Source organism: Belonocnema kinseyi, chromosome 3, assembly GCF_010883055.1.
Source record: "Belonocnema kinseyi isolate 2016_QV_RU_SX_M_011 chromosome 3, B_treatae_v1, whole genome shotgun sequence".
Lineage (NCBI taxonomy): Eukaryota > Metazoa > Arthropoda > Insecta > Hymenoptera > Cynipidae > Belonocnema > Belonocnema kinseyi.
Window position 1 is genome coordinate 78194470 of NC_046659.1, and position 27374 is coordinate 78221843.

At 26.7% G+C, this 27374-nt stretch overlaps 2 protein-coding genes across 5 annotated transcripts in view; one reads left to right on the top strand and one right to left on the bottom strand.

Annotated features, from left to right (window-relative positions):
• The window catches only part of LOC117168778 (iodotyrosine deiodinase 1), a 20469-nt gene extending 7698 nt beyond the window's left edge, over window positions 1-12771 (top strand). Inside the window, exons 3-4 of one of the 2 annotated variants that reach the window (XM_033354560.1) lie at window positions 221-537; window positions 4401-4736. In XM_033354560.1, the coding sequence (XP_033210451.1) occupies window positions 221-537; window positions 4401-4586 (503 nt within the window). In that variant the 3' untranslated portion in view covers window positions 4587-4736. Of the gene's footprint in view, window positions 1-220; window positions 538-4400; window positions 4737-12706 lie in introns of those variants that run through there. The other variant, XM_033354561.1, reaches the window with a different exon arrangement.
• The window catches only part of LOC117168776 (zinc finger protein ubi-d4 B), a 35792-nt gene continuing 20405 nt past the window's right edge, over window positions 11988-27374 (bottom strand). For all 3 annotated transcript variants that reach the window (XM_033354558.1, XM_033354557.1, XM_033354559.1), the window contains 2 exons: window positions 19137-19249; window positions 11988-13130 (listed from right to left, as the gene is read on the bottom strand). In XM_033354558.1, the coding sequence (XP_033210449.1) occupies window positions 12999-13130; window positions 19137-19249 (245 nt within the window). In that variant the 3' untranslated portion in view covers window positions 11988-12998. The remainder of the gene's footprint in view (window positions 13131-19136; window positions 19250-27374) is intronic.

A 27374-nucleotide genomic window follows, 5' to 3' on the forward strand; every position in this document is an offset into this window, starting at 1 on the left:
AATACGCCAATTAGCACAAATGGTAAGTTCCGACAGTGCCTACAAGTGTGCCTACTGGCCGCTAGATGACAATACCGGTTTCATATGTATACACCTGGTAATCCCGGCAATTATGAAATTCGAATGAATATAAACTTTAAAAAAGCCTAAAAGCTAAAGAATGAAGATAATAATTAAATATAAAATTTAAAAAAAGAGTGAAAAGAAAGTTTTATTTTAGGAACTGCTCCCAGTGGGGCGCACACAGAACCCTGGATATTTGTGGTCATTTCTGACCCTGCAACCAAAACACAAATACGAGAAATTGTGGAAAATGAGGAGGAAATAAATTACAGAAAACGAATGGGTAAAAAGTGGACCATTGATTTGCAGCCTTTGAAAACTAATTCGATGAAACCATACCTCACAACTGCTCCATATTTGATATTAGTTTTTAAGCAAACGTATGGTATCTTGCCAAATGGAACGAGAAAAATTCATTATTACAATGAAATGAGCGTTTCCATAGCTTGCGGAATTCTCATCAGTGCTATTCAGGTATTAATCAATTGAAAAGCTTTCTACAATATTTTTTTTGTCATGAAATTATTTGAATAGAGCATATGAGACGGAAAATCAAAAAGTTGGAATTACTCGATTTCTCAAAAAAGGGACAATAGGGTAATTTTTACGAAAAAGGAGATACATAGGGGAAAGAATAAACATTTATTTTTGCACGTATTTTTAAATAATGTCAAATGATTGCTGCCATGAAAGAAATTGAATATATTTATTATAAATATATATCTATTTTTAATTATTAAAGAGTTCTACAAATTTTCGAAATGGAATTTTTTGAAATTCTTTGGAATTGTGAAAAATTGGTCGAATTCCTTCATATCGCTTGAAACTGTTAAAATTTATAACAATTCTTTGAATCAAAAATTAATTTATTTCCTAAGGTTCTCTAAAAATCCCCTATATTTAATTGAAATCGTAAAAATTCAAAATAATAAGAGAAGATAATTTGAAATTCCTTGTATATTAGGGACCGTACTTAAATTACATAACAGCTCAGGGAATTTTATTGATCGGGGAATATTCTGGGATATGGAAAAAAAAATCTGACAAGTTAGGGAATTTCTATGACTTTAAATAACTAATAAGCAGAATACATTTTTTCATTTTAATTTGAAGTTGTTTTCTTCCGCTTATAAAAGATTCTGGGATACAAATTTTATAAGTTTAAGATTGTGATATTTAATAATTAGTGGTCAGCGGAAATAAAAAATTAATCAAGAAAACAATTGGGGATTTTTAAAATAAAGTTTTGCAGTAACCTTGATATAATATTTTTCGTAGTAATTTATTTTCATTGTATTGATAATTATATTTCTTTTTTTTTGTAGTAGCTTTCTTTTGAAGATTATCTTTTAAGTTATAAAAAAATTCAACTGTTTTGTTGAAACTCAACTATTTCTAGGAAAATTGACTTCTTTTATAAATTTATATTTTGTTCAACCGAAAATCCAACTGTTTGGTTCAAAATTAAACTTCTTTACTTGAGGATTCTACTATTTTGTTTGAACATTTTATTTGCATCACCTTGTTAAGAAATGCTTTTTGTATTGAAGATTGATATTTTTAGTTGAATCCTCATCTCTTTGGTTGAAAGTTTAACTATTTTGTTGAAAATTGATCTTTTTTCATTCAAAATTCAACTACTGGGGTAAAAGTTGAACTACTTTATTGAAATGTTTTTTTTTCAGAATAAATGTTTATCTCTGCTTGAAAATTTAAATAATTCGTTGATTTTTTTTTTGCGGAAACTTCATATTGTTTGGTTAAAAATTCAATTTTTGTACAGAAAATTCGTCTGATGGCTTGCAGGTTCAACAATATCTGTGAACACTTTTTTTCTTTCACGACTGAAAAATATTTACTCATGCAAAACTCTTTTTGGTTTTAAAATTCATTTTCTTAATAAATTTCATCTTTTTTGGTTGAAATATCACTTATTACACGCTTTTAAATAAGAATTCATTTTTCTAGGTTAAATATCCAATTATTTTATTAAAAATGTAATGATTTTGTTGAAAATTCAAGTATTTTATTAAAAAATCAGGTTTTATGGCAGAGGCCATTTTTTGTTGTTGTTCAAGCCTGTTGTTAACTAAGAAAAATGGTAGAAGTTATAAATCATTTTAGATAATAAAAATATATAATTACCGTAATTATTAATAAAGAATAGGATATAAATGTCAAATTATATTTAATAAAACAATAAATTGTTAATCATTTTATAAAAAATTATATTAAAGATTCACAGTTTATTATATTATTAAATATAACTTTATATCCTATTCTTTATTATTATTATTATTATACCATTAAGCCATTTCCCTTTCGGGGTAGGCGTGACTCACTCGGTAGGGGAAAGGAGTAGTGTGTGGAAGGGATAGAAATTTTCCAGATTGATCCAGAATTCTCCTGCTATTTAAGTAAATAACACGTTCGTTCCCCAACACTGCTCCGACCCAGGTTGCTGATCAATCTCTCTAGCAATCACCCCAAGCGAAGAACCTCACGAAGTCGTTATCTAAGGTTCCCCACTTGGGTCCATTAGTGGCCAAGGTCTTTTGTTGCAGGCGTCATTCACTCTACTGACACTCTTTTTATTAACTATTTGCCGCCATACTTTCCTGTCCTGGCATACTTCTCTAGCTTCTTTTATGTCCATGCATTTTTTCATGCAGGCTCTCGTGTTTCTGTGACTTCTTATGCCTCTTCTAACTAGGGTCTCATTCACACATTCCAACCATTCTTTCCGCGGTCTACCTCTGGGCACGCTGCCATTTACTTCACCTTGATACACTTGTTTCGTTAGTCGTTCATTTGGCATTCTCTTAACATGCTCGAACCATCTTAACCGATTTCTTTCCCATGTGTCTACTAGCTTCTCTTCTCCACCACATTCTGTTAGAATTATCTCGTTACTTACTTTGTCCATCAGGGTTTTCCCGCATATTATGCGCATGAATCTCATGTCAATTGCGTTAATTTTACTCTTATCTTTTTCTTGATAAGTCCATGTCTCGCTACCGTATAGTACAGTCGGTACAAATATAGAATTATTTATTGCCATTTTAGCTTTGATATATTTTTACTTCTGATAAGGGGACCGGCTCTACCAATAACCTTCTTACCATCATTTATTCATCTATCTAATTCCTCATCTATCTTCCCGTCCCTAGTAAATAAGCTACCAAGGTATACGAACTTATCAACTTGTTCAATTCTCTCATCATTTAATAAAATATTGCATAGTGGTTTATCACTCTTTCCTTCGAAAACCATAGTTTTTGTTTTATTTGCGTTAATTTTGAGGCCCATGCTCTTCATGCTTGCATCCAGTTTATTCAATTACAATAATTATATATTTTATTATCTAAAATTATTTATCATTTCTATAATTTTTTAAAATAATAATCTATCAATTAATGTAAATAAAAATTTAATTAAATATAATTTTGTTATAAAATTTATATTTAAAATTTGATTACCTTAAATACAAAAAATTTCTATTAGAGGGCCTAGAATTCCTTAGGTAATTTAAGTGCGGACCCTAAATTATACTAAAATTATTGATAACATTTCTCTAAAAAAACTCGGTATAAATAAAATTTACGCACGTTTTCGTCCCAGGGTTTTTATTTTTTAATGTTAAAAAATTTGTAATTTTAGGTAGTAATATATGTTTGAAGAAAACTCTCACTTTCGTGATTTTAATATTTTCATGGATGCCAATTTTTTTGTATACCTGGAGATCCTGTTTTCATAAATGTTGTTCAATTTAAAATAGTTATATCTTTTAATCACCAATAAAAAATGTTTTATATTTAAAATATTCACATATACAATTGATAATTTAGATATTTTTCAATTTAAAACTTCTAGAAATTGTCGAATATTAAAAAATCAAAATCGTTTAATTTCAAATGCTATTGATTTAAAAATGGCTTATAATTATTATTGATATAATACGCATATAATATTGATACAATCATTAAAATTCGATCATTTTTATTATTATAGACCAAAAATATATAGACATTTTAAGTATAAAAAAATACACCCGGAAGTATATTTAATAATCTTCAATTGTTAATAATTTTAAATGGGAAAGTAAACTCAAGTCATAAAATTAATGCAAAATTATTTTGTTACCGGACGACATAAAAAGCCGGAAACATTTAAAAAGTGATTATAACTCTGTAACTATAATTTATAATTGCGAAAACGAGAAAAAACTTTATTTTAAAAGATATAACTCATATTTAATTGAATTTGATTTTCACTCATAAAATATATTTCTATGCACACGCTTCAAACTAATACTCTGTTTTTCTTTTAAAAAAAAGTATGCTGGCCTCGTTACACTTACATCAACTCCATTGAACTGTGGCCCAGCCCTTCGTCTTCTGCTTGGTCGACCTAATAACGAGAAGCTTGCATTACTGCTTCCTGTAGGATATCCTGCTGAAGATGCTACAGTTCCCGCCTTGGAACGAAAACCCTTATCCGATATTCTCGTTGAAATCGATTAAACCCCGGAGATTACAAATCTCCTAGATTTCTTACACATTTAAGATTAATTAAATGTCTCTGGACCTGAAACTTTCTATTTTTTTAATCTTTATATTTGATATCAATTTTTAATGAATAATATTAAAGTGCCTTTTAGGATGAGAGGGTGGCCTTTTAAATCAAAGAAAACAATTTAATTCATGTATATGAACATAAAGAATAATCTTTTTGCTTAAGAGACTCAGTTAATTTCAAAATGAGTTACAATAAGTTTAGATTTATTAAAAATAAAATTTTAATCCTATTAATTTATTAAATGATTTTGATTTTAAAACTAATTAATTATATTAAAATTAATATTAAAATGTGTACAAATTGCCATTAAATTTAATGATATTGAAGTTTTAAGATCATTTCTCGGTTCGCGAAAATTTGTTACGGTCAATGAAATTAAAAAATTCGAACTCTTCAAGTTAACAATTTTTTTAATTAAATTAAAAAAGTTAACTTTCAATTAAAGCATTCTATTTATAAGTGGAAACCATGAACTTGTAACTTCAAAAAAGGTTGAAAATTGAAGCTATTAACAATTTTCAATTGCAAAATTTTATATTAAATTCAGTTGAACCGAAAAATGTAAAATTTGTTATAAATGACCCAGTTCAAAGATTTAAAGATTCTCTTAAAACTATTTTTTCAAACGAACGAATAAATAAAAAAACAAATATAGCTTCAAATTTTGATTTGAAAATCTTGAAAAATCCACATTCTGTTTCAAATTTTTCGAAATCTTAAATTATTTTTGGAATTGTTTTTAAACTGTCTTAAAATCGTCCAGATTCATGTTTGACAATTTTGAATATCTTTTAAAATATTTTTAAACATTCTCCTAAAATTAGCTTTTCAAAATAAAAAATAATTTTCAATTTTCCTTTAAATCTTAATAATTTTTTGTTTTCTTTTGAAACCTTTCGCAATTCTTAAAAAGTTTATAAATTTGTTCGAAATTTGCAAAAATCTACATTTTTTCATTATTCGAAATAATTTCAAGATTTATATTAATTTTGAATAATTTTAAGACTTCTAAATATCTCTTCAACTTCCTCGAATTTAGTCCTTGATTTTTTCTGAATTAATAAGTGTTGATTTGTTTTTTATACATCAAAATTCAACAATATCACATACAAATAAATTTTTGTTTTTAAATAGAACAATTAAAATTGTCACGCTCGAAGGTAAAATTTAGCTTCTTGAAAATCGTATCGATTCGTAATGTTTAGAATAATTAATTTATAATTGTTTCTTTTAAATTAACCCTTAAGTATTTCCACTAGTTATTTAATTGATCTCAACAAATTTTCACACTTTTAAGCAATTTTTCGAGAAAAAGCTAATAACTTGTACTAAATATCTCGTTAATTTTATTCTTGGTAAAACCACTGCTTCACACTAAATACAATTATTTTTGAAAAATCGAATTTTTGCATTTTTTGTCGTTGAAAATAACGAAAAGCACAAAAAAATGTGCACATAAAAATTTAAATAGCTGGAAAAGTTAAAAAAAAACCATGTCTTGCTCTTTTTTGATATTTTGCATCGTTCACAGAAAAAAGAAATTTGAACAACAAAATTGTTTTTCTCGGCTCAAAAATTGTTGATGCCCTATAAAACTGACAGGATGCCTTTTTTATGTAAACAGGAGCTGTGAAACAAAATACAAACAAATAAATAAAATAAAAAAAGTGGGGTTGTCCAGAAAATCTTGATTTTTTCATCGAATTTGGAAAATATGGACAGAAGATTGTCAGGAAAATTTCACCTTTTTATTTTTTTCTGTATTCAAAAACAGTTTCTGCTAAAATAAAAGACATTCTATCCATTTTATGGGGGCTAAACCATTTTTTTTGTCAAGGAAATAATTTTTATTATAATTTTTTTGCCCAAACGATACAAAAATTTGATTTTTCCAAAACAATTTTTAAAAATTTGAAGTAGTGATAGCTATTTTTTAAAATTTTAGAAAAGCGCCCTCGATTCTGTGCTTTTAAATTAAAAAAAAATTATTTTGGGATCAATTCAATGAGTATTATTTCCCATATCGAAAAAATCTCAATTTCGACAAATAATGCATTAAACAAAAACTTTCTGTCAATTTTTAAGATTTTTTTTTGAAATTTTGGCTGATTGGAAATGAATTTGAAGGCCTCACAGTCCCGTTCATAGGGTAACAAATTCATGATAAATTTATAAAACTATAAAACCATTCAAAGTAGTTCGAATGAATGAGAAAATTTTTTTAAATAAAAAAATCCATTTAAGCCAGTAAAATTTGAAATAAAATGAGAAAAATTTGATGAAATTTATTTAAAAAATCAAGCTAATTTGAAATACAATCAAGTGAATTAAAAACAGTTCAAAAATATGAAAAAATGCATTGAATGAAGTTTGAAACGAGTTTTGAAAAAATAATGAAATTCTAAAAGAATCGACTAAAATGTCTAATAGTTTAAGTTGTATTTTAAAGGCTTCAAGGTTAATTTAATAAAAACTTTTTAAAAATGCATTGAATTCAGTAGAATTGAGTCAATTTACAGGAATTTAGGGAAAATTCCAAATGAATTTCAAAAAATACTTGAAAATCTTGGAAACCCTACGAAATCTCTCACTTTTTGTGAATAAATTCTTTGAAATCCATTAAAATATTTTAAAATCCCGTGAAATTACTTTCTTTACAACCGCATTCAATTTTTTTTTAAATCGCATAAAATTATTAACAACCTTGGGAATACTTTAAAATTGATCAAATCTTTTCAATTTGCTTTGTAATCTTTTAAAAACTAAAATCTTTGAAATCCCTTCAAACTTTAGAAATAATTAAAAAATTTATGGGAGTCGTAAAAAATTTCCTAAAATATTTAAAATCCTTTAATATCTTTTAAAATGCCTCGTAACTTTCTAAGGTTCCTGAAAATGCCTGGAAATTTGAAGAAAAAAAAACCTTCAAATATTTCGAATCCTTTGATAATTTTATCAATTGTTCATCAGGATTAATTGAGTAAAAACTTCAAAGTTAAAAAACCTTGAATGAAGTAGAATTGAGTAAAATTTCGAAGAATTCCAGTGAATTAATTTTTTATTAATGCAAAAGATTTTAGGATACATTAATAGTAATTCTGGGCGAATTTCGAAAACTAATTTAATATCTTGCAATTCTTTGAAACATTAAAAAATGCCTCACTTCTTGTGAATAAATTTTTTGAATTCCACTAAAATATTATAGCATCCCGTGAAATTCTAGGATGATATTTCCTGCAATTCAGAAAAATGTGGTAAAATACATTGAGAGCTTTAAAATCCTGTGACATCATATTAAATTATGTGAAATCTTTTAAAATATCTTGAAATCTGTAAAATCGTTTCATATCTTCCGAAATCTAGAAAATGAATTATTCTAAAATATTTCAAACGCCTTAAAATCCCTTCAAACTAGTACAATTATTAATAAATCCTGGAATCTTTTAAAATTCTCTAAAATATTTCAACCTTATAGCTCTTGAAAATGCCTTAAGAATTGAGCTAATTAATTCATATTTACACTCGATTGCACTCGATCAACTAAAAACGTGTTTTCTCAAAAATGTTAAATTTCAAACGCTTTTAATTTTTAATTGTTCAAGTCTTCAAAACAGCATTTTTAAATTCTTTGACTTAACATTTAAAACACGTTGAAATGGAACTTATTTTAAATTTGTACATAATTTCTCAAAAAAGAGAAAGATTATTTTACATTGCATTATATCGTCATGTGATATGAAATTTGTGATATTTCAAATGTTTCGATAGATTTTTCTTTTAAGAATTTAGAAAATCCCTGGCCACCCTGGCTCACTCGTAGAATGTGAATCCGGCAGAATTCAAATAAGAATATCAAATGCAAATGACAGCCCTTTGAAATTAAATCGCCAGTCTGATTTGTATAAACTAATATTTATTCAATGTGGCATACATCGTGTTAAAAATAAGCTGTATAAAAATTATGTTCGAAGGACACATTGAAATCGAGTCGAACGGAAAAATTCATTTGAAAATCGCAGTAAAAATTATGCAATTCCACGCGATCATTAAAATTCTATTTCTTACTGTATAGGCTCGAAAAGAAACACGGCTTTTACAACAGTGAGTAGAAAATATATCACCACTGAAGTTTAAATTAAGTACATTTGATATATATATATAATATATATATATATATATAAAATATAAAAATACTGAGCTAAACAACCAAGGGCATTATGTCGTTTAAAACATAATTGTTGGCAATATCGAATTAGATCTTGTAATATCTAGGCTGCTACCATGAGCTATGTCGTTAAATGTAAAAGCTTGAGTATCATGGTACATTCAGATAAACAAAGAGGTTCTATCATGATTTTACGAGACACTTAAAGATTAATATTATCTCATCCTAGGATATCCAATGACCTATTTCCTATGATATCGGGCAGTCTGAAATCAATTCTTTCACCAAATTTTATTTTTCTAGGTGAATTATGAAAAAAAAATTGAGGAAAATTTTCTTTAAACAGTCTTAAAAGAACAAATTGACATGACTCAATTTTCGTTGCGGCCTTATTGATCAAAAAGCAAAAATGCGCAATGTCAAAAAATACCAAAAATATAATTATCTAACTATTGGGAATGGTGGTCTACCATTTCGCCACATGGTGCCGGAAAATGAAAGTAGAGAAAGAGTAGGTACAATTTTAAACATTTATTTTAATTTTTGCATAAAAGTGTTTTTACGATTGTTTTGTTAAGCATAAAAGAATGATTGAATACTAAAAACAAATAATCATAAAAAACAAACAGTTTTAGATAGAATTTCTATTCCATACAGTGAAAAAACACATTTTTGTGAAATAGGTTTTAATAAAAATACTATTATTTCATGTGAGTTACAATGCGTTGTGAGCTTGAATAAACTTTAATTAATGTATGTAACAACAAATTTTATCCAGATTATGCAAAGAATACGAATAGTAGACGATTGGAATTTAAATACGAATTATAACTTTGCTTTTAGATTACATTTTTAAAAAGTAAATATTTCATGTCCAAATGAATATAAATTAACTTTGAGTTCATTTTCCCTCCAAAAAAAATGTTTGAAACACTTTTATGCACAAATTAAAATACATCTTTAAAATCGTGCCTATTCTTTCTAGTTCGAATTTTTGTCACCATGTGGCGTATCGCAGTTTAACCATTCCCAATAAAAAGTTCAAAATTTCAAATTACGGACAAAAATAAAACTAGTAAAAGTTAATGAAACTAGAACAATTCAGAAACCTTGAAACCAGTATTTCCAAAATTCCGAAAATTTCAAAATCCCCACCAAAAAAATAAAATACCTGTTGACAAAAATCCGAACTAGAAAGAATAGGTACGATTTTAAAGTTTTACATTAATTTTTGTATGAATGTGTTTTTACGATTTTTGTTGTGGAGTTTGAAGTATTTGTTGGATACTAAAAGTAAGTCTTTATCGGAAACAAAGAATTGTAGATGGAATTTACATCTTATAAGACGAAGAAACATATATTTTTTTATATAAATATCTGTCCAACTGTGATTTGCATCCTTTTTAAAATACATTTTCAGTTGATTAACTGTGAATATAAATAATTATTTTAAAAATTAAACTGTTCTTTAAGATTTAAAAAGTGAATAATAATTAATTTTACAAGACGATACGAAATCCGTTCGCAATTTTAGAATTTCCAGTTTCTAACGTTTAAAATTATGTAAACTATTTCAATTGGAAAGTCTTATTAGTTAAACAAATGTAAACGCCCGATTAAAAATTTATAAACTATTTCCAATTTTAAAATAACTTCAAAATAATATATTCATAAACAAAGGCTTTTATTAAATTTCGAATATTATTTCAGTCTAAAAGTAAAAATCAAATTCAATTTAAGATTTGCATTGATTTGAAATCATTTAAACAAAGTGTGTACGTGTACCGCCAAAAGATTTACAAAATTATCCAAAATGAATGTGGAAGATTTTAAGGAAATTTGTTTAATTTGGCAGAATTTATAAAGAAATTTAGAAAAAATTGGATTCATTTTAAAGGATGTTTAGAAGTTCTGAAATAATTAAAAAAAAATGTAAAAAACATGCAGATGTTTCAATATTTTCAAATAAAATTTGGAAGCATTTAAAGGATTTTTTAATCATTTAAAATATAAATAATTCAACTATTAATTTAAGAAGCATTCAGTTTATAAAAATTATATAATTTTGAAAAAAATTAATTCATTGATTGATTCTTCAATTTAGAACTCAAAGCATTGAAAATGATAACGTAAAATTATATATTTAGAACTGAATCTGAATCTTTGAACTCTACAATTTATAAAAGTTAAAAAAAATATTTTGCAGTTTAACTGAATTTAATAAAAAATTGTTCAGTTTAAAATTGTTAGTAGCTTCCATTTTATTTGTTTAAATTATTCTAAAACTTTGAAATTCAAGAGTTGCACTTTGAGTGCTTTCATTTGCAGCTCAGTTTTTATTAATTCAAATGGAAAAAATGTTAGTTTTAGAGTTCGATTTTTTAAATTTCATTGACCGTGAAAAATGTTTGCGAACCGGGAAATGATCAGTAATTTTTTTGTTCGATTAAAACGGCCACCCTAAATCGTCTATTATTCATATTCTTCGCATAATCTGGATAAAATTTGTCGCTACATACATTAATTAAAGTTTATTTAAACTTAAATTCATTGAAACTTAAATAAAATAGTGAAATAATTATGTTTTTTAAGCCTACTTGACAGAAATGTGTTTTTTCACATTATAATATGGAAATTCTATCTAAAACTATTTGTTTTTTTTATGAAGATTTGTTTTGAGTATTTAGTCATTGTCTTATACTTGACAAAACTATCGTAAAAACACTTCTATACAAAAATTAATGTACAACTTTAAAATTGTACCCACTCTCTCTAGTTCCAGTTTTGGGTACCAGGTGGCGAAATGGTAAAAAACCATTCCCAATATCTGCAAAAGTAAAATTATTCAAAACAGAATAGCAAAAAGTCATAATTTCATCTATATTTTAAATTCTAAATGTAAAAAGATCTTATATTTCTAAATTTTTAAATAAACATGATTTTTGCTTCTTTAAGACATAAAACCAAGCAAGTTAAAAAAAAGATATCTTTCTAATATTATTATGAATCTAAAAAAATCAAAGGTTGCCTTATTGATAATTAAAAAGATTTTCAAGCGTCTTTAAGGGATATGAAAGAGTGTCAATTTGTTCTTATTTTTCTTCATAATCCACCTAAATATGCAGGTAGCTCTAAATTCATAAAATTTTTGTTTGTAAAAAACAAAAAACCAATTCCGTGACATCGCCAGAATTAAACTGTCTGATTTCATATGAAATCGGTCTTAATGTCATTTTTTACCTTTCATTAGAAACCGCACTTTTCAATAGTTAGTAAAGATCTTAGAATCGTATCGAAGCATTTGTAAAATCGTAAAATGGACTAATATCCAAATTTTGTGTCTGACAATAGATTAAGGAGAACTAGGAGAGTATTGCATTTAAGAAATGTATAACTATTTTCAGTCGTTTCGATGTCTTACGGTTAAATACTATTAGTTTGAAATTGTAAGTTACCTCAAAATAAGAATTAATTGCAAAAAAATCTATGTATTTGTACAATGCGCTGCGATAATTATCCAGAGTTCGTTTCACCTAAAAGGGCAAACCTGTAGTCTTTAGGTCGTTAAGATTATAAATACGTATTTAATCACTTGAGATCATAAATGCCTGAGATATCTAATGCACCATTCTAAAAGTCCGAGAAGTATCTTTAAGGTAGAATCATAAGAAGAATAGAGAAAGGCCTTCTCGTACGTCAATTCTTGTAATAGCATTTAAAAATTAGGACTTGAGTATCTCTCCGACGCCAGGATCACTCTACTCGCGAGCATTTATTAGGCAATTAAGACAAGCAGAATTTTCACTAGAGTTCTCAAAAAGTAATATCACTAAGGATTTCAAATTTTTTCATCAGAATTGTCCTTTTTTTGAACTTCTAAAGTAACTGATTTATTTCTAGATTAAACAGGAGACTTTTGACTTCGATTCATAAATTGGTTTGAAATCGAATTTCGAATCTCGCAAGGAGTAAAAAAACTGTAAAGTTAATTAAAATTAATTGTAAAGTCCTTGGGAATATTAGCAGTTTGGAAATTGCTGAATTCTAGTTTGAGCTGCTCTTTGAGGAATATTTAAAAATAGCACGTGACACCGGAAAAGCGTAAGTTCAAAATACTCTCCTAATTCAAAAGCGTCCGTTATTTCACAGCGATGGGTGGACCGTTGAATTTTTTCATTAATTGAAAATGAATTCAGTCGCGCCGATGAAATTCTGCTAAGCAGAGACGACAAGACCAGGAGCCCTCTGGAGGAGTCGTCAGTGGTGGAGCCAGGCAATACATGTGGTATCCACGATCACAGTCATCGCAGAACAGCAACTGATCCTAATTTAAAGTTAGGTTAAATAATTACTCAGAATTCTAATAAACAACAACTAATTTTCATCAAATACAACGAAAATTCATAAATACAATTTCAGGGATCATTGCCAGTCCCCTTTTCCCATTTTTCTCAAATCCCCTAGAATCCTTATATTTGATAATTTTTTCCTATTCCCTCCTTTTATTGAAGCTGCAAATAATTTTTCAAATAGACACCTACGACTATTGGGGCGGGTCAAAAAAAGCTATTTTTTATGTCTACATAATTCCATATAGAAAAGTAGAATTTTGGGGTATGAAACAGTGAACTCTTGCCTATTTCAAGGCTTACCTATTTCAAGCCCCCCTGCTGGGCTACTTCAAATGGATGAGTTTACCACTCACCAGAGTGCGCGATTTTTCGGGTCTGAGTTCAACGAAAATTCAAATTTAATATATCAAAAATGGTTTTTTTGTATACAAATCGTTAATAGAAGTTCAGAGTTTAATCGTAAAATAGAGTCAAACTGTCAGTTATTCAGCTTGAAAAGAACAAAGGTTATATAATAATAATACATTAAGTACGATCAATTTTTGTCGCATCGTTCTTAATTTCACAAACATAACGTTAATGTTTACTGAAAAGACGTTTCAAAGTACACGTTTTCAAAAATTCTCTATTTATAGCGAACATTAAAATTAATCATATTTTCAAATTATAAAAACCAACTGTTTTTTATTAAAATTGTCTTTTTTTTTTATGAGATCAGTTTTTTTTTCGTCAGAAATTCATTAATCATGTAACTTGTTCGTGCCTGGTTAAAAATTCGCCTTTTTTAGTTCAAAAATGAACGGTTAGATGAAAACTCCTGTACTTTATTGAAAATTCTTTTTTGTTTGTTCATAATTAATCTTGATACTTCCATTCGGCTGAAAAAACATTTTTCGGTTGAAAATTCGTTTGATTAAAAAAAATCGTTTTTTTTTCTTGAAACTTCATAATTTTTGTTGAAAATTGAACGATGTGTTTGAAACTTGCCCTTTTTGTATAAAAAAAATATTCTTCTTGTTTGAAAATTCATTTATTTTGATTAAAAAGTAATTTCTTTTATTACAAATTTAACTACTTTGGTAAAAATTTAACTACTTATTTAAACATTCTTCCCGGTTAAAAATTAATCTTGCTGTTTGAAAATTGAAGTATTTCGATCAAAACTCCTTTTTATTGGTACAAAATTATTTTTTTTAACGAAAAATTGAATTATTTCATTGTTGGTTACAAATTTCTTTTTCAGTTACAAATTAATTTTTTTTCGATTAAAATTGAACTATTTTATTCAACAATTTTTGTTGAAAATTAATTTTTGGACTTAAATATTAAATATTGGATTTGAAACTCGTCTTTTTTTTAATTCAAACGATTTTTATATAATGTCGAAATATTTGTTGTTTGGATTTTGTTTGATTTCATATTTTTGGTTCAAAGCTGCACTACTTTGTTAAAACGTAATTTTTTTGGTTAAAGATTAATTACTTTTGTTCAAAATCATTTCTATGACTGAAAATTCAACTATTCCATTGAAAAATTCGCTTCCTTTATTTGAAAATTCATTTTTTTAAACAGAAAATTGAAATATTCCATTTTTTATTGATGTTTTCTTTTTTATTCAAAAATTGACCCTTTTTCTTAGCAAAAAAACAAACTTAACAAAAAAAAGACAAACTTTCCTTGCGGCTAAAATAGTTTACCTAAAAAAACATGCATAAAAAAACGAATTGTATATTTTTAACAATCTTTCCTAAAAAGGTTAACAAATTTAAACTTAAAAAGTGAACTTTTTGAGAATATCCACATTGTAATTTTTCGAAACTTTTCTATTTTCTTCGGTACATCCGATAGATCAAGAATTTCCCTATCATGTAGAGAAATAGATCTCCAAATATATGTAATGTAGAAAAATACAACATTCAAAAAATGGCCTGTTTTCGACCAATTTTAATGATATTTTTGTTCAGCTAAACTCTAAAACACGTATCACTTTATTTTTACCTTGGAATTATATATTTAAAGGCCAATTTATTCTGACACCATAACCCTTTCTTTTGCTTCACTTGTTTTATAACCACATATTTTGTGGACAAATTAAAACGAAAAATGAAAAACGGATCGAATTTAGAGTTTTTTCAATATTATTCAGGGGAAAAAGACTTTAGATTTAGATGAAAAATGAGAAAAAATTATTTTTTAAAACTTTATGAACATAGCGCTTGCCTTTAATATTGACAACCAAAATTTCTAACAGTGGAAATGTTCCATACCACAAACTGCAACTTCTCCATATGATATTATCTCGGTCTAAAAAAATGTATATTTAGATCCGCCTTCAGGCCATGTGATGAGTGGGTCACGTGACCAGATTCCTATCTTACCGCCACTTTTTTTATTTTCCAACTTATATTCGCACAAAACGCGACATCGAGTTGAAAATTTGGGGTACTAAACAAGAAGCACTAAGAATAGTGGACCTGGTCCTAAATTTGTATAATTATGAAAAAGAATTTTGTTGATAATTTTTGTTGCTTTTTTTATTTTATTTTTTAGGACCAGACCCACCTTTCTTAGTGCTTCTTATTTATTATCCCAAATTTTCGACTCGATGTGGAGCTTCGTGTGAAAATAATTTGGGAAATACGAAAGGTGGCGGTAAGGTAGGAATCTGGTCACTTGACCCACTCGTCACATGGCCTTAATGCACGATTATTAATCTAAAAACTCAACAAAAAAACACAATTATAAATTTTTTATTTTATTAATTATGACTTCAAAGGCTAAAAACAGATAGCGCCAATAAATTTACTTATAACAAATAATATATGCCTCTAACAGTTATTTTTGTTATTATTTAATATTGTTTGCGTAATAACGGTACTGTTTCATTGTAAATCTCAAGGATATTTCTTTTATCTAAGACACAATATTCTGGAAAGAATAAGCTTATTCCTCAGTAAATCTGGTACAAAGGCCAACCTTTCATTTGTGAATTCACACATTTTTCAAGACAAGGTCCGATGTACTGTGAAAAAATATTTAAATTATTTTTTATTTGCAGAGCTCAAATAATATTTTAAATAATTTTTTGTTTTTAAATTAAATGTTACTTTATTTCATAATGAAATCTGTGTTTTCTTACAAGTGTTGCTTTTTTCATTTTTTTATTACAAATACAAAATTTCCCATTTTTTCGAAAATAAATTTTTTATATAAAAATAAATACATTTGCATTTTTCTTTCCTCGTATAGTTCAGTTCAGTGTTATATAAATATATGATCATAGGTTTTTTTTATATTAGAATTTTTCAATAGTCTTGTTTTACTTTTCATACATTTAAATAATAATTCTATAATTGGCAAAGGCACATTTCACTGATTATTCATGTTGTAATTATCTACGATTTGAAATTCATTTTTTAATTCATTTTATATCATGTATAGGCGACCAAACTAAGAGAAAAACATTTTTTCGCCAACTTTACAATCAAAATTTGTTTGAAATTATGAAATACTACTTGGTAATTTTGAATTACATAACTTTTGATTATAAATTCTGTTCTTCAAGAAACTCTAGACTATCTTTAAACAGAAATTCCGGTTTTATCTAAGAAGTTTCAATTTAAAAAATAATGTATTATTAATACGAATGATTAATATAATTAAGATTTTTTAGATATCATACAAAAACTCAAAAACAGCTATAACTAAATTTTTTTGATTTCTAATTTCAGTGTTAATAAAAATGAAGTTTTCCAAAAGATGAAAAGATTAATTATATTTTTAAAGTATAGTGAATTTAAACCTGAAAGCTTTCAACCATTCTTATGTGACAATTTAAAATTGAAAAAAATCCTTCAAATATAGATGCAACCAACTTCTTCCATAATATTTTTTATTTTATTGCACATTTAAAATTTTTGAGTTTACAATTTATTATTTCCCAGTCAAAAAGCTCGTGACTTCCCAAAACAAATGCTAGACACTAATTAATAAATAGATTCAAAATAAAAAACAATTTTTTTTGAAATCTGGTTTAACAGAAGCAGATATTTTCTCGATCGCAGGGACCATATCAATTCAGTAACTCAATTTTAGGAAGAAAAAGGAAATTTTTTCAAAAAAAAAAAAAAAAAAAAAAAAGGGACTCCATTTATTATTAAAAACTTTGTATATCATATGAAAAATGTATTCTTATCAGTAGATACATTTTTATTCACTATTCTCATCAATCTTTTTCTAGTGTATTCTTTTTAGTGCAGATCATTTCGGGTTATAAATTTAACTTATTTTTGTAGAAAATAATCTTCTTGACTTTAAAATTCAACAATTTGATTCTTTTTTTTCTTTCTTGACTGAAAAGACTTTTTTGGCGGAAAAATAATCTTTTTTGGTTAGAATTCAACTGTTTTATTGGTAATTCGTATTTCTTCGATGAATTCAACAGTTTTGAATTTTTTCGTCGGGAATTTATCTTTTTTTATTGAAAATTTAAATACTTTCTTAAAAATTAATTTTTTAAGGTCATACTTTTTCGTTGAAAATTCATCTCTTTCTGTAAAAATATCACCTTTTTTGGTCCCAAATGCAACTGTTTAGATAAAAATTAATCTATTCCGGTTAAAAACAAACTTTTTTGTTAACAATTCACCTGTTTTGTAAAAAATTCGAACTTTTGGATCGAAAATGAAATAATTTGGTAGAAAATCAATTTTTTCTGTTAAAAATGCAACTGCTTGGTTAAAATGAATTCGTTTTAGTTTAGGATCCGTTAAAAATACTTTTTTTTTGTCAAATCCAACGGTTAACAATTTTTTTTATTGAAATATCAATTATTAGCTTTTGCGTTGATAATTAAACTTTTTTGCTTTTTTTCGTTCTTTTTTTTATAGAAAATTAATTCATTTAAATGAAAATGTAACTACAAAATTTTTTGTTCAAAATTGATGTTTGAATTGAAAAATTATACGATTTCGTTAACATTTTTTTATAGACTAGCATCACATCCATTTTTCAAACTATTTATTCGAAACTTTATATAATTTGTTGAAAATTCATCTTTTTGTAGAAAATTAATCTTCTTGGTTGAAAGTTCAACTACATGGTTAAAAATTCATGAATTTTATTGAGAATTTATTTTGTTGACAAAATTATTCTTCTGTGTCGAAAATTCAATTATTATTTTGAAAATTCGTCTTTTTCGTTGCAACACTCACATTTTTCTGTAGAAATTTCACTTTTTTGGGTTATAAATGCAACTGTCTGGATAAAAATAAATTTGTTTCGGTTAAACATAAACTGTTTGTTGAAAATTCATCTGTTTTGTAGAAAAATCAATATTTTTGTACAAAATCGAACTATTTGGTTGAAATTTATGTACTTTGTTGAAAGTTCATCTTTTTTTTAGCGAAAAATCAATCTGTTTGAGTTGAGGATACAGTTATTCTGTTGAAAAATTCGTTTTGTTGGTTAAATCCAACTGTTTTAATTTTGAATTTAAATATTTTTGTTGTTGAAATATCAACTATTAAATTTTGCGTTGAAAATTCGACAGTTTGGAAGAAAATTAAACTGATTAGTACAAAGATAGTTTTTGTTTAAAAATTAGTTCACTTAAATGAAAATTTAACTACATCATTTTTTTGTTAAAAACTGATCTTTTCTGATTTAAATATTCCACTACTGTAGTTAAATTTTTTTATAAACTCGCATCACATCCATTGTTCATACTATTTAATTGAAAATCTATCAAATTCATTGGAAATTAATTTTTTTTTGGTAGAAAATTAATCTTCTTGTTTAAAAATGAAACTACTTTGTTAAAAATGTATGTATTTTGTTGAAAATTCGTTTTTTTTCTGCTAGTGAATTCATCTTTTTTCGATGAAAATCCAAGTGCTACTGGGTTGAAAAAAAAGAGGACAAACAGTGATCCCTGAGATCGAAATACCGTCGGAAAGAAAACTGAAATAAATACTTACATCGTTGTCCGAGGTTCCGCATATTGAGCAACATTTGCATTCAATACATTGCCACCTGTACTTGCGGACAGAAACGATCATGTTTGCAGTAAATTGCAAACAAGTTGGATGGCCTATAACAAGAAGGTAGAATATGTCAAGGGATTGACAGGAAAGGTCGGAGGGACTCATGGACGAGAAAGGTGCCAGGACATTTATCTTGTGCCGAAGAACAGTGAACTCCAAGCTATCGTTTTTCCATTATCATTTGTTTTATCATGAAAATCGAGCATCGAAAGATTTCAACAAAATAAGAGAGAGCACATTCTCATTCTTTTTTTTTTAATGATCATTATGTAATTTTCAAAGAAATTTTGTTCACAACCGCGACTATGTCTTTCACCTTTCCTCAGCACTAAAACGTCCGGAATAATGAAACGCTATCATATTTCCGCACAAAGTATTTTATTTGATGATACTTGCAATTTTTGATGTTGCCTTTTGAACATACCGTTATTATTATCATTATTATTATTATTTGGAGTAATAGGTGGTAAGTAATAGCAGGGCGTACCTTGGAATAGTTCACGTTCTTTCTTGCGCAGCACAATATAAACGTCGCAGATCAGCTCTCTCTCTCTCCCTCTCTCGCATACATCATCATCATCATCATCATCATCATCATCATCATCATCATCATCATCATCATCATCATCATCATCATCATCATCATCATCATCATCATCATAATATCACACTTTCACATACACAACTAAAATTATTTTTTTCCTTGAACACTAGAGTTCATAAGCCTCAGGTGTATTGCTTAATTCAAAATTGTCTAATAACAAGTCAATGTCATCTATAACAAGGAGGAACTATCTGCATGTTTTCATATTATACCATGTGTATTTTTTATTCTTCAAGTTCTACTATCGAAGATTAAAAATTATTAGCTTTCTTAAATACTGCACTCCGCACGGAAACAAATTTTGCATCCAATCAAGTAAATATCGGTACGAATACGGTCAATACAATATTTTCATGATACAAGAAAATTGCTTAAAAAATAAGAAAAATTTTGTTTTGGAACAAAAATTATCGAAGGGTAATGACCATTTTTTTGCCGTTTACCTCGATTGAATCAAACTTCAATTTATATTTTGAATCATCTTGTTTTCATATACAAAAAATTATTAAATTAAAAAAATAGAAGTTTAATTAAATATTTATTATATATTTTACATTTCTAATTGGTAATTTTAAGTTTTCATAAAACTATAGGCTTAAAAAAATTCAAGTTTATTAACTAATAAAAATTTTAATTTATAAATTTTTTTTTCAAATTACAAATACATTTTTTTAAATAACCAAAATATATAAACTATTGAAAACTGATTGTAACTTTTTTTTAATATTAATAATTATTATTTATTTAATTAAATACAAATATATAATATTGAATTAAAAATAATAAGTACAAATCTTTTTCAAATAAATCTGAAGAAACAGAATGGTCGTTTTAATTGAAGAAACAAATTCCCGGTCATTTCCTGGCGCGTAGATATTATTCACGGCCAATTATATAAAAAATTTCGAACATTTGAAGCTAAAATTTTTTTGCATTTAAAGCTATAAAAACTGAACTCCAAATTAAAGCACTCAAATTGAGAACTCCAGAAAATTTTCAAAGGTATATTAGTTTAAGCAATTTTAAGCTAAACACATTAAAAACTGAAAGATTACAATTTTTTGACTGAATAATTTTCAAATTAGAAGTTAAATTATTTTTATTTAAGTAGTTTCCCATTAATGCTTGTTCAATATTGATGTTTTCTTATTAAATTCTTAATAATGATTGTTCAACATTATTAAATTTTCCCAAAAATTTCGAGAATTTTTTTTACCTTAAAACTTTCCAAAATACTTAAAAAGCTTCAAAGTTTCGAAACTCTACATTTTACTTCAAGTTTTTTTAATCTTTTTAATTTATAAATTCTTTTAAAATATTTTTCAAAACTTCGAAGTATCTTAAAATACTTCGAATTTTGTATAACAAAAAATCCTGCGAAATAGCAAAAACTGACTCAAAATCTTATGAATTATTATTCGAAATCTACAAAAATCCAAATTTTCTTTTAAATTATTTGAAATAATTTGAAGTTTCAAATTAATTTTGAATCTTTTTAAATCTCCTAAACATCTACGAAAATTACTCGATCTTTTTCTTAATTAGCAAGTTTTAAATTGTCATTTATTACCAAGACTCTCAAGAAATTTTGTTTATAATCTTGAAACCTTTCAAGATCCTCAAAAGCCTTCAAAATTACAAAATCTTAAAATGGAATATTTTAGACTTAAAAAATATTTAAATAGAATTTGAAATTTAATATAAGCATGTAATTTGAAGTTATTATAAAATTGAAAATAGTTTATAAACTTTCAATCGTAAATATACAAATTTTTGAGACTGCTTTTTAATACAAACTACGTTTTTTTACTTGAATTTTCAACAATTGAAAATGGAAAATTGAGTTTTCAACCGTTGAAAATTCAAGAAGAAAAAACGAATTTTTTACTAAAAACAAATGTTGAAATTTTTTATTTTCATAATTTAACACAAGAGTTTAATAAATAAACATTTCATTTAATTTTCATTTTTCAATTTAATTTTAAAATCTAAAATAGTAAAATTTAAGCAAAATATTTTAGGATTATGCATTGTAAACTGAATATTATGATTGAAAAAGATATCAATCGAACTTAATAAGTCGTTGCATAGATTTTTCTTCTAAAAACGTTGGAAATTTTCGAACAGAAAATAAATTCACTATCATTTCCGGGTCCAGCGGCCACCCTGCTGATTTACGAAAATCTAGCATCTTTAATCTAGTGCAGTTTTCTAGATACAAGAAATATTTTCTAGGATATAGTATCCTCCGTATTCTTAATGATAATTTCTTGACTCAATAATAATTTTTTTCCGTGCATTCTCACGCAAATCAAAATTTATCGTTAGATATTAATCCAAAAAAAATATAAAAGCAAATTATCAGTACATTAAAGAGAAAGCGATCCTCTTCCCGAAAAAGCTTCTATAGACATAGATTTTATAATCCATTAAGCGAACAAATTTATCATTTCCAGTCTCACAGAATCTCTCAAAGCGCTTAAATACACTTTAAATTATTCATAACTTAAGATAACTAATGCAAAACAAATGCTTTCTTCGTTCCATGGATGAACACGTCTCGGTTCAACTTTCCATTTCTTTTTTAAACTTTCCCTTTTAAATTACCAATCCACGATTCAATTATGACTTTTTTGTACTCGGAATTTCAATCATTTTTTCCTCTAGTTTACCATTTCTTTATTCCAAAAAGAAAGAACTCTTGTGATATGATCCGTATATAAATTGCTTAAATAAGGTATCGTTCATCAACTTCAGTTAAATGTTTTATGAATACTGATAAAATGTTAACTTCAATCCTTTTTTTCAAGGATTTTTACGGTTTCTTATAAATATGAGTTTTCTGCAGATAGCTTTTAAACACGGGACACACTCTGAGGACAGGCAAAGTATAAGACAGACGAGTATAAATCACAAAGTACAATCAGATTTGAAACGCTGAATGTACGAATAAAATATTAGTCTCTTCCTCAGATAATAAAGTGTGAAAATTCTCTAAAAACAGGAGAAATGAAGTTTCAATCGGTCATGAATTCAAAATTAATGTTTATTCACCAGCCTGATATCAATTAAAAAATTCCCTGTCTTTTCCCGGTTCCCAAAACTCATTATCAAAATAAACCACTCAAAGTGGAAATCTTGAATTTAATAGTTTTAATCGTTAGGATTACATTTTTTTTAATTAATCAATTTTAAAATTTTCTAAATAGAACAGATTACACTTTTTTTAATCAATACTTTTTAATTTAGAAGTTAAATTATTTTAATTTGTAACGGTTTTAAATAGATAATTGTTAAATTTTAATTTATATATCAAGATTTAACACTTTCACTTGAAAAATTACAGAGTAAATAATTAAAATTGAAACTTTCAAACTTTAATTAACAACTGAAATTTTAACGGACAAAAATTGAATATTTTAGACTGAAGCGCTACTATTTGGATATAATTTGGAATTGAATAAAAGCGTTTATTTGTAAATATATTAATTTGAAGTTATTTCAAAATTGAAAATAATGTATAAAGTTTCGACTTTAATTTTTCAAGTTAAAATGATTAAATTGCTTAATCTCCGAGAAATTCCGAATTGTTTTATAAAATCAGTTATTGTTCTCAGTGCTTAATACTTGAACTACAGTTCAATTTTAAGAATCATTTAATTAATTTATATTTACAGTTGAACAATTTAAAACCTTTTTCTAAAAAATGTTCAATTTCTAACGTTTTTAGTTTTTAATTGGTTAACAATGAGATGATCGAAGTTGGGAATTATTTTTAAATCTTATAAATTCTCCATCTGGGAGGCAATTAAATGTATAATAATTATCTAAAACCTTATCTGAAAATGCCAACCCGTTTACGAGAAAATCGTCTTTTTCCTTTTTTATGCAATTAAAGGTTTATTAATTTTTTATGTAAAATTATGTAAAAATGACAATGTTATATATCTAAAACAAATGCTAAAATTGTATATTGACATAATTTTACACGCGAACGTAATAAATAAACATTTCAATTCATCAATTTTTATTCGTGGAAAAAGTCAATTTTTTGGTAAGTGGATCGCCATTGGCAAATGATTTTTTGGCAAATTAATAATAATCGAAAGCATCTTCAGTGTAGAATTTATAAACTTTTAAAAAATCCCAACTCGGGATTGGATAGATATTTCTTCTAAAAACTTGTAAAATTTACGGTCAAAAAATAAATTCACTGCCATTTCCCGAGTTTTTCGGACTCAAAAATCCCAGTTTTCCCGTTTGATTGATCACCCTGAAGTATGACGGATTGAAACTTAATTTCTCCGTTTTTTTAGAGAGAATTTTCGCATTAAAAAAAACGTTCGAAGAGAGGAAAATTTGAGACTGAGTTCCCAATTTTTCATTTTTGATAGACAATAAAATTTTCGAACATGCAGATAAAACCACGATAAAATCAAACCTTTTGTGTAGCTGCATATCAAATACTAGTGCTAGTTATGAATCAGTGGCAATATCTGTTTATGAACACTATATAAAAAAGGATATATATTTGTTTCGACCTCTTGGCCTCTTTTGATTATATTTGAACCTCTATTTTTACAGGAGTTGACTTTATGGAAAACGAAAATGCAAAAAATGAATGATTCATAAAAATAGAAACAAGTTTTGTATCATTGTTCTTTAAAAATGAACGTCAAACTTAATGGAAGTTTTAATATTTAATCTGCTGGATTGCAGATTTTTTAAGTTTATGATTTTTCAGATTTTGACAGTTCAAGTCACTAGATTTATTTTCAAGATTCTACACATATTGTCGATTTTTGATAAAAGCAAACATCAATATAGAAAATTAAATTTTAACCAAAATTGATGTCTGCTATTTATAAATCATTAATCTAATAACCACGATTCTACACTTAGATACGTGTACAGGAAAAGCTTGAATTTCGAGACTGACTAATTCGATATCAAACTTCTATGTGAAATATTCGCGATTGATTTAATCGCTTTAGGAAGTTCTTTTTCGTGTCTTTTTTTGTTTGTTTGTTAGAAAACTGATATTTCTTGAGTATCAAAGCTTGTATAAAACTGAGCTACATCAAAGTACTGTGAATATTAAATACTATATTTATACAAGACACAATAAATCCTGATTATAATAAAAATTGGTTTTGTTAAACCTTAATATAGATTTATCTCGAACTTAAAAGCAAGTATTTTTTACCAGTCTAGAATTTACAGTAAAATTGGAACATCAGTGGATTGTATAGAAGACTCGAAAGTGGAAGGAAAACAAGATTGATATCGTGCTTGATTAATATAAATTGAATATTGTAAATTGATAATTGCAAAATCTAAATTGTGAATATCAAATTCCTAATTGCAAAAAGTGCATTATTTATAATTCACTTTTGCGATCGTAGCTAGTTTTTATAGAGTTTATGCTTTTAAACGTCTAATAAATACTTATAATACAAACTTATGAAAACAAGTTAACGCGAAGTATTTAATATTAATTTAATTAATAGGAAAAATATAATGCCCAGCTTTCAGCAAACCAGCATAAACTATATAAAATTGTCGGAGCTCCTCGAGTGCACAATGAAAAGCAACTTTACTACATCGACTATGAATTGCAGTCGAATGTGTAACGTAAATGAAGAAAAATTATTACCATTTATGAGAAAAAATCAAATAAAAAATCTATGCTGATTTTCAGATAAAATTTGAGCTTCGAAGAAGTTCTAAATAAATCTGAGAACTATTTTCTCATCAATTAAAAGGAAGGCATTTGATTCCAGATCAATTATGCGAAGCTCTGACAAAAAAATATTTTCAACTGAATAACAATATAAACGTCCATGTTTTGACGTTGTTTACTTTTTTTTTGTATTTCATACTTGTAGAAGAAAATTCTGATTATTGAAATCAAATTATCTTTAATTTCTCCATTCCATTAAATTCCATAAGAATTTCGAAACCGATTTCTTTCTTTAAAAAATCACTCAGCGAATATATATTCTTTTAAAGTTAATTGTATGGTAGACATTCTACACGAAAGTCAAACAGAAGACAAAATCATCTTTTTCAATAAGTGCTCCCGTGAAACTGGGCAACAGGAATTCCACAAACCTTAAAAATTTTGGTCCAGTTTTCAAAATAATAATATAAATAATGATTAGACTATAATTTGATCTTTAAATAATTGTTCTAATTTGTAAATTGTTATTTCATTAAATAATTTAAATAATTTTTCATATAAATAACAGATAAATAATTTAGTAAAGGAATCATAGAAAATTCCCATTACTCAGATATAAAAAGTCGCACGATTGGCAAGTGATGTTTTGCGTTTCTTCTCTTGAGTTGTGTATGTAAAGCTCATAACCATTTCTCCTAAACTGTGCAGATTATTATTGCACATTTTTGTTTCGATTTTGTTCTCTACGCATTCGTTATTCAACTTTCGGTGGTTTCCCTTAATCTTCAAATTAATTTTTATATCATTTTTTATTTCAGCATTACATTACTTGAATTGAACTAACAATTTGTAAATTCAATAAAAAATTTAACTATTTAAAAAATAATTTATAAAAATAAATAAGTGACGTTCAGTAAATGTACTCGGAAGAAACAGGTGGAAAAATAAAGAGATTCTAATAAAAAAATTAGAAACAGTACTCACCGAAAGTTTCATACAGAGAATGATGAAACTAATTGATGACCCTAAGTCTTTAAAGGTATTTTCACAGAAATTGATTGAAATATTTTGATATGCTTCAGAAATAGAATTTCTATTTTTTGAAAATGTCTCTTTTTAGTATCGTATGACTTGACAATTATCCTATACATTCAGTTGTTGCCGAGTTTGAATTTTTGAAAAAAAAAACTAAAAATTTTTTTAACCAGATTAGGTTAGAATCGTGAAAGATTCGTCAAGAATAGAAGCTTTTTAAGGCTCCTGGAATCGTCGGGAAATCCCGGTTTTAAAAACAGAGGCCAAACGAAAGAGCCATTTTGCATAGTTGTTTATACATAATCTAAAAAATACAAGTGATTTCAGAAAAGGCCTGTTTTCGGCAAAAATTCTTTTTTTTTGTGTAATCCCTGGATTAAGTAAACAAAAACTAGACAAAATGGCCTTTTCGTTTGTCAGTAATCTGCGCCTTTTCTTCGCTTTCAAAAAAATCAAGTTTGAAATATTTGCCACCGGCCATATAGTTTGGGGAAATACACTTCAGCAGGCAGGAGCGGTTCGGATTTGTAGCCGGAAGGATGCGTGTTCGATTCTCGCTGTCTGTACTTGTTTGATGATTTATTTAATAAAATGTTTACAAATATAATCACCTACAATCATTTTCAAGAATGATGCGATTATTAATTTTATTAATGCCTTTTTTGAAGGAAAAACTTACATTTAAAAAAATTTCATTATCTTTTTCGAAAACAAATTTATTTTCTATAAATGTCATTAATTTTCTCATCATGTTTGCCAATTATATTGAAAAAAAAGTGCAATCAGCAAGAATTTTAACACTCAACCTTTCGGTTATGAAGCCGAAGCGCCACCACCTGAGCTACCGGCC